The following is a 12,463-nucleotide window of genomic DNA, read 5'->3' on the forward strand; positions in this document are numbered from 1 at the left end:
GTTCTCATCGAATGATATTATATGGTACCAATGAATTTTAAACACACGTGCCCTAGTAATAAAAGGAGCAATTGAGATAAAAAATTTAAATACCAAATTAAACAATAAAGTTAGACTCGAGTGTTTAATTGAAACAAAAAAAAATTAAATATCAAATTGAAAAAACTCAAATATCAAATTTAATATTAAATCAAAACTAAAATACTAAATTAAACATTAAAATCAACATAAATACCAAATCCTTATTAAAATTATTTTTAATTTAAATTATTTTTAATTTGCATAAATCAAATTCGAAGCTCAACTTTCAAATTATTCAAGTTTTATTCACTTCAAACTTGAATAATTTCAAATTATCCATTCAAATTATTTAAATCATTCCAATTTGAAGATGAGTTCATTTAAAATTAGTTGAGTTCAAATTCCAAGAATTAAAAAAAATGCTAATTAAAATATTTTCATATGCAAAATTACGCACTTTTAAGAAAATCTATTATTCTCTCCCAAATTTCAATTTATATATATATATATCTAAATAACATTTTATATTACATGTTAGGGCCATGTTTATGCCACATAGCACATATTTAACAGACACTTGCAAACATTGTTAACAGTTGTACTTTAAAATACAGAAATAAACAAAATTAGGACTAAATTGCAACATTTTAATAGTACAAGGACTTGGGAGATATTGTTAAGACATCCTAATGTCCACTATAAACATTTAACATGGGAACACATCAAAAGGAAACAGATGGAGATAACAAGTAGGGAACCTCCCCCTTTTTTTCCTAGGAAAATTGTCACCATTGATACCCCATTTCATGATACAGTCCTCCCATAGCATAGACAAGCAAGATAGAGATTTTTTGCCCATTTTTCCTGCACAGAACAACAAAGCTCACATGAAAAATGGCATATATATATATAAATGAACTATATACTAGATTTTGTCACACTCACAACATTTTAAGTTCAAACCCATTATGTGCAAATATTTTTCAAGATTTTATATGAAAAGACAAAATTACCTTCAAAATAATATCTACTGCTTATTAAAAGTGAGGGACTTTTGGTAAATTCATTACTGAGTTGGTGACCCAGTTGAAGGTGGCACCAACTCAATAAAACACTTAAATATAGTAATAGATTTATATATCATCATATAGATTTAAACATGGTTAGACACCGATAACATAAGGAAGCAATGGTTAAGCCCCTTATTGGGGTCATCTCACAAATTAGGGTTCAAACCCAGTCATTGTTATCGCCTCCCCTATTTATAATTTGTACCAAAAAAATTAGAGAAGGGATGTTAAGAGATGGATTTCATTTTAATGAAAACCCTTTACCACTACACCACAGACTCGGTTGACAAACATAGACAATGTGTTGATATACCTATTAAGTCAGTTCAAAGCAAGGATTTCCGCTAGTAGCAGAAGGGATTCTCAGGTGAGAGGCATTCGTCTAGCTAAGAGTGAAGCGCTTTAGGTGGTTGTACGACACAGGTGTGGAAAGGAAATAGACCATCCTAAAATAAAAAAAGGTTTATCGGTGAGATTCGCTTTCCTAGTCTTTTTTGACTCTAACCTTAGCCTTTGCTTAGCTTATAATGTGGAGACTGTTTCTCCTAAGGCCTGCGCTACTACTACTGCACCTAGCATGATGGAAAGTGAGATGGCTTTACTATATGGTCGTAGTGCGTTGAGCCCTAGGGGGTCAAAGGCGGTTTCGGTAGGGCGAGAGCAATGATTGCAGATCATAAGCTATCAAAGATAGTTCTTAGGTTAAGTTAAACACCAATTAAGGATATAGGGTAAGATTGCATTTAATACAATGTTTTTATTGAATTTAATAAAAAGTAATGCAAATTAAATACAATTTTCTTTATAAAAGGGTTATTAATTGGAAGAAATGGAATGTCAAAACTTTTGTCATTCAAAAATATAACTTCTCATTTCCCTAAAAAATATTAACTTCTTAAAACTGGTAAAGTATATATTAAAAACAAGCAATAGAACAATTACCTTAACATGTGTGCTGGGGAATTGAGATGTTCGTAAAGTTTCTTGAGTTTCATCACCGGGCTTGCGCTTAGGGATGCTCAAGATTAGTGCAGCTTGATCTAAAGTTGCAGCTGTTGATGTGATTCTATAACCATTATCCCAACGTCTGTGGATTCCTTCGCTTGGATAGAGAAAATCAAGTTCAACAACCTACAAAAACCGGTTGAAAATAGTTAATAAGAAAGCAGGTGCAGATAATCTGAATACTTGTAGTGCAACTGAGATCAAACCTGATCACTGAAACCAGCATTGCGAGACATAACAACACCCCATCGGCTTCCAGTAGTTGCCATTGAGGTTACGTAAAAGCCCTCTCTCCACTTTTTGTTTATCCACTTAAATGGGAAAGAGTCGCTTACTTTATAAGATTGTTGAGTGTATTGGGTGCCTACAAACGTTATCATGATTCAGAAATCTTTATATAAGTACAAATTTTGGTAAAAAAATCAACATCTTTGTCTACATGCTTGATTGAAGTACCATTCAGGTTTCTGTAAAAGGATTTAGCAATGTTTTTAAAACCGGATCAGTTCGCTGGTCCGAACAATCTGATTAAGAAATTATTAAAATAAAAAACCCGGTTCAACCGGTCCGTACCGGTTCCCGGTCTAACCAGTTCACAGCCACTCTCCAGACCCGGACCCAGGTCGATCCAGTCTGGTTCAAGCAACATTTGGATATAGAGCTAAGTTGGCACATGCATCAATTAAAACATATTGAAAAAAAATGTCGTAGCAACTAAAACCACAATATTCCAAGTTTCAATTTCAGCCTTTATCTATCTATTTATTCCATCAAAACCAAAATTTTATCAGAATATTTAGACAAACCAGAATATGAACAGACCTTTGGACATTACAACAAGGGAGCTGCCACCGCTAGAACCAGCAATAGAACTAATGTAATAGTTCTTCTCCCACTGATCCATGATCCACTCCTGTATAATGATATCATTCTAATAGGAAACAAACAAAAGTATTAACCATAACAATATGCAATAGGACACCTTGTGTAAGAAGGAAGGTGAAAGCTCATAAACTTGGCTTGTGAAACCAGTTCCAGCATCCATAATTAATGCCCAAAGATTGGTATAAGATGCCACACAGCTTATTAGCAGACCATCTGCCATTCTTTCCACGTGTGGCCAACCTTGCATCTGCACATTGTATGATACCTAATTGCACGATAACAAACAGTTAAATTGAAACATCAAACAAGGACAGCTAGTATATATTAACATTTTTACTCCTTAAGGTCTACATGTTCCAAAATACCTCTGCTTCATTGGAAGTCTTGCATTGTAGATTGAAATCCACTGTGTAGCAGGAACACCAAGACGAACCTTCTTCTTGGGTTGATCATCCTCTTCATCAATGGTCAACCTACCTCGCTTTTGGCCCACTTGATAAATAATCTACCAAACATTTCAGGATTGTTATTTTTCTACTGTCTTTATAACTTAAAATTATTAAATTCTATGTATACTTTAAAAATAAAAAGCATCACATGTATATTCATGACAACAAACACTAGTACATGTCAATACCTTTTGAGCACCATCTGTGTTTATCGGCCTTACAGCTGGATTTGGTCCTATCAACCCCTCAAATAACGATATTAGTTTGGAGTAGTTGGGTTCCTCATCAAATTTCATATTCACCACAATCTCAAGAAACTGTTTTAGTGGTGGAGGACAGAAGCAGCAAAGCATTTCAGGTGATGTAGCCATTTTCTTTTTGCAGACTAAGAATGATTTGTTGTCACCCTTGATTTGAAATTACAAGAAAGAATGAGAAAACAATATAAACAATGAATGCTAAAACAACTCTCTGATATACAGCTCACTGTGATAATCAAATCAGTCATACCTGATAACCCTGCCATGGTAGCCGGCCTCTATGTAAAAATATGAGCGTATAAGCAAGAGACTCAAGATCATCTCTTCTGCTAGCAGTTCTTCCCAAATGCGCATGGACACTTGCATATCGAACAGTTCCTCTGGTGAAGATGAAAATTACAGAACACAACAATATCAGCAAAAGAGTTCAACATAAACAAGTCTCCAATTAGACAGACATTATACACACCTAAACATATCAGGTCGTTGATCATAATCGACATGCAGTCCACTGCTGCTATCTTTCCATTTTGTTGCTGCAACATCATGGTTACGATCAAACATAAGAAAAGAACCTCAAATCAAAGCATAAAAAGGAACTGTGGGGCTAAAATAGAATTTACTTGCCTAATCCAAGGTCAACAAGAAACAACTTCTTCTCTTGTGGCGTGGATGGTTGACCAAGTAAAAAGTTCTCAGGTTTAACATCCCCATGCACATAACTGTACCACAAAAGATCAACGTTGAAATCAAAAGTTAGTAGAAACAAAGACAAAGAGGTGAAATATAGATTTAACATTTTAAAAAGATACCAATATTATATATTTATAGAGCTTTCATGAAAACTAGCATTCATACTAAACATAATTAAAATCACAAACCCTTTGGAGTGCATCTTCTCTAGTATAGATAGGGACTCAACAGCTATACAAGCTACCATTTCTGCAGACATCCTGCATGTGAAATTAAGAACAAAAATTAATATCCATGACTAGTGGGCTTGTTCCATGTTAGAGTCCATCTACCCCAATGTTTATACAAAGGATTACAACGCACGGATATTCCATAAGAGAGTTATAAATTTGGGAAAAAAAGAATTCATGCACTTCTTTTGCCAAGCAGGGTCAAGAAGACAACCCCTGAATTTCCCCTGGGAAACAAGCAGACCATCAATCCCACCCAACCCCACAAAAACACTCAAGAAAACCAGAAGCTTAGATGCTCAATTCCACCCTACCAATAGATCAACAATAAGAGGAGTGCATGCCCCTACTTCAATTGGGCCTTTGGGTTACTACTTTATATAGAACGACCAGTAATGAAAAGAGGGCCAGCAGTCAGCCAGCTAAGCTAACATCTAATTGAGCATATATAGATTATATGGTTTAGTGTTTTTTCAGTTGTGTATAAGTTCATGTTGTCCTTTAGGACTGGGCGTTGGGTTTTTCATAGTTTTTCTTAAAACAATCCAAAAAAAAACCCTAAGGGAGTACTATTATTTCTTTGAGCTGTGTCTGATGGGTGAAACTAAAAGTCTGTCAAATACAGGTGGCAGTGCTGGATTTGGGTGTGTGTCCGAAACAGGCATGTTCATTTTTTCTGAGTTCTAGGTATTTTGACTGTCTGTGCAGGATCATATCCCAATACCCATGTCCATTTAAGCATTGGACGTGGATGTCAGACACCAGTACTTCAAGAAAAGGGGGGTGGGGTGGAGAGACGGGACTTTGAACAAGGTCACAAAGACATGCCACTTACGTTTGCCCTGAAGAATTCCAAACATCCCATAAACTGGGCCCTAATATGTCCATAACCTGAAAATACAATAGCAGAAGTTAAGCCATGATTTAAGATAGATGCACAAACAGAAAGACAAGCTGCAGACCATACCATCACATAATAGTCTCCTTGCTTTCCTTTGTAGTGCACTTTTGGAACTCCGTGACTACCACCTAGAGCACTGTTTACCAAAAACCCAACACAATGTTATCACAGTAGTCATAAATTTAGAAATGTTCCAAAAAAACCATAAAGGAAATAGAGCCACCTACTTGTAAACTTGCCATTCGTAAGGAGGACCATAACTACAACCTTTGCTGTTTCTATGCTCAAATTTCAGAGCTACCTAAAAGAGTGCAAAAACAATAACAGAACTAATGTTAATGTCAAGAAATAAGACTATATGGAACTTTCTATGGCTTAAGATAGTTGAAGATGGTTTACCTCCGTGGCTGCAGAACCAGTTGCACGTTCATTTCCACCACTAACACGTCTTCCAACAAACACCTGACCAAATCCACCTTTACCAAGCTTTCTTTCTATCTTGTACATAGGAGATCCCCCAACTTGAACCTAGCAAAGTTATAACAAAACAAAAATCAATTCAACCAAACTAAACTGAAAATTAATGAAGAACCCAGAAAACAAGTTACCAGAAACAAAGAAAGAAAAGAGGAAAATTAATTAAATAGACAAACAATTACACAAGGAAAAATAATTAATTAGACTAAAAGGGAAAAGAGGACTATCATTAAAAATATAAATGCTTTCAACAATAAAACAAAAGCATACCCTCTCAGGGAAAGGTGCAGTACTTCCCTCCTCTTCCTGTCCGGCAGCCTTATTAGCACTCAACCCACCGCTATCGTCCCCCATCACAGCTTTTTCTTTATTGTCTTTTACCAACTCCTTCAAAATATCGCTCTCTCTCTCAGAAATCACAACGACCTGAGGGTGTTCCTCCTCCTCCTTTAGTCTCTTGGCGGCCAATCTCGTCCTTGGCCTACCTACCTCAATAACCGCCGCCGCCGCACGTTTCCGACCTTGATTCCTCGTTTGTTTCCGGGTTTCTTGTGGCTGCTGAGGCTGCGCTAACTTGGCACGGCCTCTACAAAATCCTTTTCGCAGCTCAGGCATTTCATAAACCCCATACAACTGAAACGAAACCCCAATAATTCAATCATTGTATGGTTTCTTCTACAACGGCGGCCATGGAAATTTCTCAAATTTAAAAAAAAAAAGGAATGGGGAAAATTTTTACAATAAATTAAATTTATCAAAAATTGAAGGGGCTTTTAGTGTAATTAGAGAAAGGATTGGAACAAAGAGGGGGAATTTTTAAGCGAATTTGACGGTTAGGGTTAGGGTTTTGGCAAAGGAAAATAAATAATAATAATAATTATAAAGGATATAGAAAATGGGGGATGAAAATAGGCGCAAGTTTTTGACGAAAATAGTTTGTGTGAGATGATGGAAATCGTGTCTCGAGTTGAAGTGGGTCCCACGGATATGACGCCACGTAAGCATTTATGAAATGGATAGCTACCGCGGGTGACTGGATCAAACCAGTGGATTAGATTGATTGAATTAAGAATATAGTATTAATTTTGAGAGAAATATTGAACCGGTTGATCAAAAATCAATACGAACTAATTGAATTAGAAAAAAAATAGTTGAATAAGATTTTTAATATTTTTATTTTTTATAATTTTTTAATGATTTATTTAATCGGATCGAACAGACTAATTAGACTGACAAATTGATAGCATATCCGACTCAACCAGCAATCTGATTCTAAAAATGTTGATGTTGACTATGCAATTCGATTTTTTTATTAGATTAATATATTATTTAGTACTTAACTTTACCTTAATAATCAATTTAATATAAAATATTTTTGTTGTGTTAATTTAATACTCAAGTTTAACTTTAATATTTAATTTATTAATCAAATCAAATAATACAATGTGACCCAATAAATATTTTCTGCGTGTGCTCTAAGTAAAATATATATATACATAATTCCCAAAATAAATAATTCGAGGACTAAATTAAATATTAAAACTAAACTGAAGAACTTAATTGAGACAAATAAATAATTTAAGGATCAAATTGAAAAAAAACTTAACTACCAAATTTAATATTAAAGTCAAATTCATATATCAATTTGAGATTAAAAAAAACCTTAAAATTGAACTGAATATTAAAATTAAACTAAACAACTTTTTTTTTATTTCCCTCATTTGTTTTTTAATTAATATATTATTTGGTATTAATGTTGAATTTTCTAATACAAAAATTCTAAAATATATAATCTAAAAATTTTACTTAAATTTTTAAATATATAATTAAAAGATTATAAAAATAAAAAAAAAGTTAAAAAATAAAAATATTTTAAATCTAAAAAACAAAAATTTGATTGGTTTGACGAGCGTTGGTCGGCGGGTGGAATCTGATGTTGGTCGCATTTTTTTACCAAAAATCAAATCAGTCTATAATATTTTAATTAAAAATATTTTTTTGAATTATCAAAATTTAAAATGAAATTTTTAAAAAAAAATATAACAAATGAATTTTTATGTAATTTTAAGAATTATATTTATTTTTTAAAATTTTTAAAAATATTAGCTACATTTTTTTAATAACACATATTTTCAAATTTTAAATTTTAAATCTACTTTTTGAATTTTTACGGCATTTAGATTTTTAAAATTTAGTTTTAACCATTTCAAATGAGACAGGTGTCTCGCTTCTATTGGCTAATTAAACATTTAATATATTTACCTTAAATACTAATTTGATTAATAAAATTACTTAATTAAGAGAAAAAAAATAATTGAATTTATATTCACATTTTATTTTTACATTATTTGACTTGCTTCAATAGAAATAAAGAAGCATTCAATCGGTTCAATTTTTATATAGCAACAACTGAATAAATTAAAAGGTTTATACAAACGGAATCAAGTTGAGAATAATAACCGAAATAATCGAATCAAATAAGACTTGCTCGATTTGGTTTATTGATCTTCACTGTTTTTTTTTTTTTCGATTTTGTCATAACCACGCAAGTAGTCCAAGACTTTCATTTGAATCATATATCCCTTATCTATTTTTCAGTTATCAAACTAATAGACAGATTTTCCATGATACTAATTATGTAGCTTCGAGGAAAAAAAAAAAGAGAAAAATAACTCTTGACACTTCTGTAGTAAAGGTACTAATGAGTCGGATCAGGTTGAATTCGAATCGGATCTAATCATGATATTAACATATTTTATGTTTACCCAAGCCTGATCTGACCCGAGATATGAGGCTAAAATTTTGTCAAAATCTATCAATATTTGCAAAGAGATTAATACAAGCATATCTTAAGCCTACCCATATTAATTTTAATTTTTTTAAGATATTTATATTATATTATTTTAATATTTAATAAGTCTATACATTTATTTATTGAAAATTTTTATATAGTCATCTTAACATTATTTTAATGTTTACATTAGAGTAATATTATATATTTAATATAGATTTATTTTTTTAATGTGTTCTAAATTGCATAATATATAAAAATAACATAATATAAAATATTATAACCTGGCCTTGAATGTTTAAGACTGAGCTTGACCCATATTTTAAGTGGGTCTATTTTTTTCTCAAGCCTATTATCTTAGCCTAATATTTTTGTACAAACTTTTTCTAATTTTAGATAGATCTTCGGATTTGGATAAGTAACCCAACCGATGAATAGTCTCTGTAGTATTGTATTGAATTTATTTCAAATCAATACAAAGATAAGGAAAAAACCAAATAAAGTAAATACTCAAACAATTATTTCACATGCAATAATTGATATCCAACAATGATGATATTGATTGGTGCGTCAAGCGTTGGCCAACGGGGCCGTCAGGCAGAAGAGAAAGACGATAATGGTGCCAGACGGTGGCATGGTGGACGCCAGAAAATGGTAGGCGCAGCTGTGTAAAGTGTGGTATTTGTGTCGGGGGGAAACTGTCAGCACCTAACGGTGCAATGTTTTGGCTCTTGGGAATTAGGAGTTAATTACGTTAAGGATTAGCCAATTTAGGCTTTTTACTTCTAGGTTTTTTTTTAATTACGTTATTTATGTAACATAAACTAAATTAATTATTAAATTGAGCTGGAATTTGATTTTACAGATTTTATATAGATTTTTTTGATTGGGTATAAAACTACTTTTAATTTTAAAAAAACAAATTCAATTTATTCAATTATTTTGGTTTAAATCCCCAAAATCAAAACCAAAATAACGAATTAGCCAAAAATCAAATTGAACAAAAAATTTTCATTTTACTCGATTTGATCTTACCGGTTTATCAGTTGAACAGAGTTTATATATAATATTTGATTTATTAAGGATCATAAGTGACAAAATAAACAGATAAATTTACTAAAGAAAATTTATTACAAAATTGATGATATATCACTAAAAAAATAAATCTCCATTTAAAAACGATAAATATGTTAAAAAACTATTCCCATTTTGAAAAAAAAAAGTCCTGTAAAATACACATTTTAAAATTATCAAATTTTCACCTTTTTACGGGGGGTTAAATTCTAGTAATAATAAATAACAATAAGATCCATTTGCAAAATTAAACTAAAAAAAGGGTCAATCATGCAGTTAAAATATGAAAACATATCATTATTTTATATTTTACCAAATAAAAAATTTTATGAAACCATATTTTATACTAAACAAAAAAATAATGCCAAACATGTTTTCTTTTTACATCCTAAGTAGTTAAATTGAAAAAAAAAAACTAACTAAAAATTGAACACTTCAAATATTTTGAGTGTTGAATTTCTAAAGTTAATCTGAACAGGGAGGTGATTAAAAACAAATATGGTGGAAATATATAGTAATCAAAAAGATCAGAGGCCAGTGTTGGGATTGTTACCAGCGAGGATAAGTGAAATTTCCAAACCTCTGCTGAAAGCTTGGTTGAACATCAACCTTGTCTGGAATGTCGAGACGAACGGGAACCATGAGAAAAATGCTACTGGAACGAATATAATCATTCCCATTCCAGCATCGTATAATCGTGCCATTGATCGCACTGATTTCCACAACCCCGTCTTTTTCACCAATGGTTTCCAAGCTGCAGCAATCTGCAATACATATATACATATATCGGAAAGCATGCCAAATAATGACCAAACATAATCGGAACCTCTGTGTGTGATTGGGTGTTTAGAGGAACACGCTAGGCAAAAGGCGAAGAGGAACTTACGGAGAGGATTCCCCATCCGGTGGGCACAAATGCTAAGATGGAAGCAAATATGTCAGGGATGGACAAGTCTGTTAACGCAACTGCAACAGCTACACCAGCTATGGCGATCATGAAGGAAACTCCTTGGATGAAACGCAGTAGCAGCTGGAAATTAACTGACATCTTCTGGCTGAAGGTGAATACCTGTTTAAATCAAATGACATTCATCAGTTACATGGTATCAATAATGATTATAAAAAATTTATTTTGTAAAAAAAAAATCATCTGTTACGAACCTTGAAGAGGATTATAAGAACGGCAAGTACGACCCAGGAAAAGCCATAAACCTACAGAGATACAGGCAATTCAAATTTTATACAACCAATCCCAAAGAACAAGCATTTAGAACAATTACATTAAACAAAGCATTTAATTCATAAGTACCATCGGAAATTATAAATAAGATCAATCATTACTTCATTGCCAAGAGGGAAAGTGCTATCGGTGAATCAGGTGATGACACATCATCAAAAAATTTCTACAACTAAGCTTTATTTCTAATGATGAGGCATCATTTGATTTGTTATTATCGCATAGAATTATACAAAGTCAATGCATCAAATATTAACCCTTTTTTTCATCTCAACTATTTCTCTAATCAATCACATTCTGAATATACCAACTTTAAGGGCACCATTTGTGCTTTCCAATTTAGAAGACACAAATAGGTTAAACTTCTCTGAGATTGATCTATTTCAGAGAAATGGCAACGAAGAGGGATCGGTCAAGAAAATCACTAAGTGGCAAATAAACATTATTAATAATCAAAACAAACTTTCAGCTAAACATACAGTGAAGAGAGTATCGAATAATAAGTATAGTTGTTACCGTCAACGACGTATTTGTTCCCTGCACATTTAGCTTGTAGACAATGCCATACTGGAACAGGAAAAATCTGAGACTTAAAATAGTCTCAAATATTCTTCCTCTCATGGTGCGAATGTGTGCCTGTAGATGCAACCAAAATAAGCTGTTACTCAAAAGTTGACTTCTGCTAGTCTATGCTAGTTGATTTTTTTCAACATTTATGTCAAATTTAGCCTTATTTGATTCTTTTTAACAGTACAAGGACTAAATCCATTTAATAATAAAAGGGCTAATTTGATCTAATCCCTATAACAGATGGACCTGCCAAGTACTTCAACCAATTCCATTAGTATACTGCATTTTGTTATGTATCAATTGAATATTTAATCATTCTTGAGGAAACTACAAAGGTTCACATTTATGAATAACTAACTCGTATTTGCCAATCTCGCCATTGGTTTAGTGGCAAACTTGTGTGGGTCTCAAGTTGATTGGCATGAGGTCCAAGGTTCAATCCCTAAGTGTGTAAACCCTTTCCCCCTTCCCCCATTGTAATGTAATTGTTCACTTGTATCAAAAAGAAAACACGTATTTGTCTATGCAGTAGAAATAACAACGGTAACTTATAGAACAAACAAATCAACTAAAGAGTTATTGTAGCTATAGGTATATTAAGAACAAAAAAGAATACCATTTCTTCATCCCACCAAGCTTCCCAGCTTTCCTCTCCTTTAACACCAATTCCGCCTCTGTAAAATAGCCAATTTGTCCAATCTCTGAAGTCCTCCACAATCCTGAAAATGAAAATGGCAAAAGAGATGCATAATTAGGTTGGATCCCACATTTAAAAATAAATAAATAAATAAAAGATTGCT

The 12,463-nt window shown here is 32.6% G+C and overlaps 1 protein-coding gene and 1 pseudogene across 2 annotated transcripts in view; both read right to left on the minus strand.

Moving 5' to 3' along the window:
- Positions 1 to 638: 638 nt before the first annotated feature.
- Positions 639 to 6,913, minus strand: LOC121204841 (casein kinase 1-like protein HD16; annotated as a pseudogene). The gene is made up of 16 exons (XR_005900019.1): positions 6,262 to 6,913; positions 5,914 to 6,042; positions 5,742 to 5,815; positions 5,581 to 5,650; positions 5,449 to 5,504; positions 4,572 to 4,643; positions 4,318 to 4,412; positions 4,160 to 4,226; positions 3,941 to 4,070; positions 3,619 to 3,837; positions 3,319 to 3,486; positions 3,079 to 3,246; positions 2,919 to 3,009; positions 2,303 to 2,460; positions 2,034 to 2,222; positions 639 to 885 (listed from the first exon to the last, which is right to left on the minus strand). The product of XR_005900019.1 is annotated as a casein kinase 1-like protein HD16 (transcript).
- A 3,267-nt stretch (positions 6,914 to 10,180) lies between these two features.
- Positions 10,181 to 12,463, minus strand: part of LOC121204840 (callose synthase 9) — a 38,859-nt gene continuing 36,576 nt past the window's right edge. The window contains exons 48-52 of the mRNA XM_041075529.1: positions 12,280 to 12,382; positions 11,610 to 11,729; positions 11,018 to 11,068; positions 10,743 to 10,925; positions 10,181 to 10,620 (exon numbers count right to left, since the gene is read on the minus strand). Coding sequence (XP_040931463.1) covers positions 10,384 to 10,620; positions 10,743 to 10,925; positions 11,018 to 11,068; positions 11,610 to 11,729; positions 12,280 to 12,382 — 694 coding nt within the window. The 3' untranslated portion in view covers positions 10,181 to 10,383. The remainder of the gene's footprint in view (positions 10,621 to 10,742; positions 10,926 to 11,017; positions 11,069 to 11,609; positions 11,730 to 12,279; positions 12,383 to 12,463) is intronic.

The sequence above is a fragment of the Gossypium hirsutum genome, chromosome A08 (genome assembly GCF_007990345.1).
Source record: "Gossypium hirsutum isolate 1008001.06 chromosome A08, Gossypium_hirsutum_v2.1, whole genome shotgun sequence".
Taxonomy (NCBI): domain Eukaryota; kingdom Viridiplantae; phylum Streptophyta; class Magnoliopsida; order Malvales; family Malvaceae; genus Gossypium; species Gossypium hirsutum.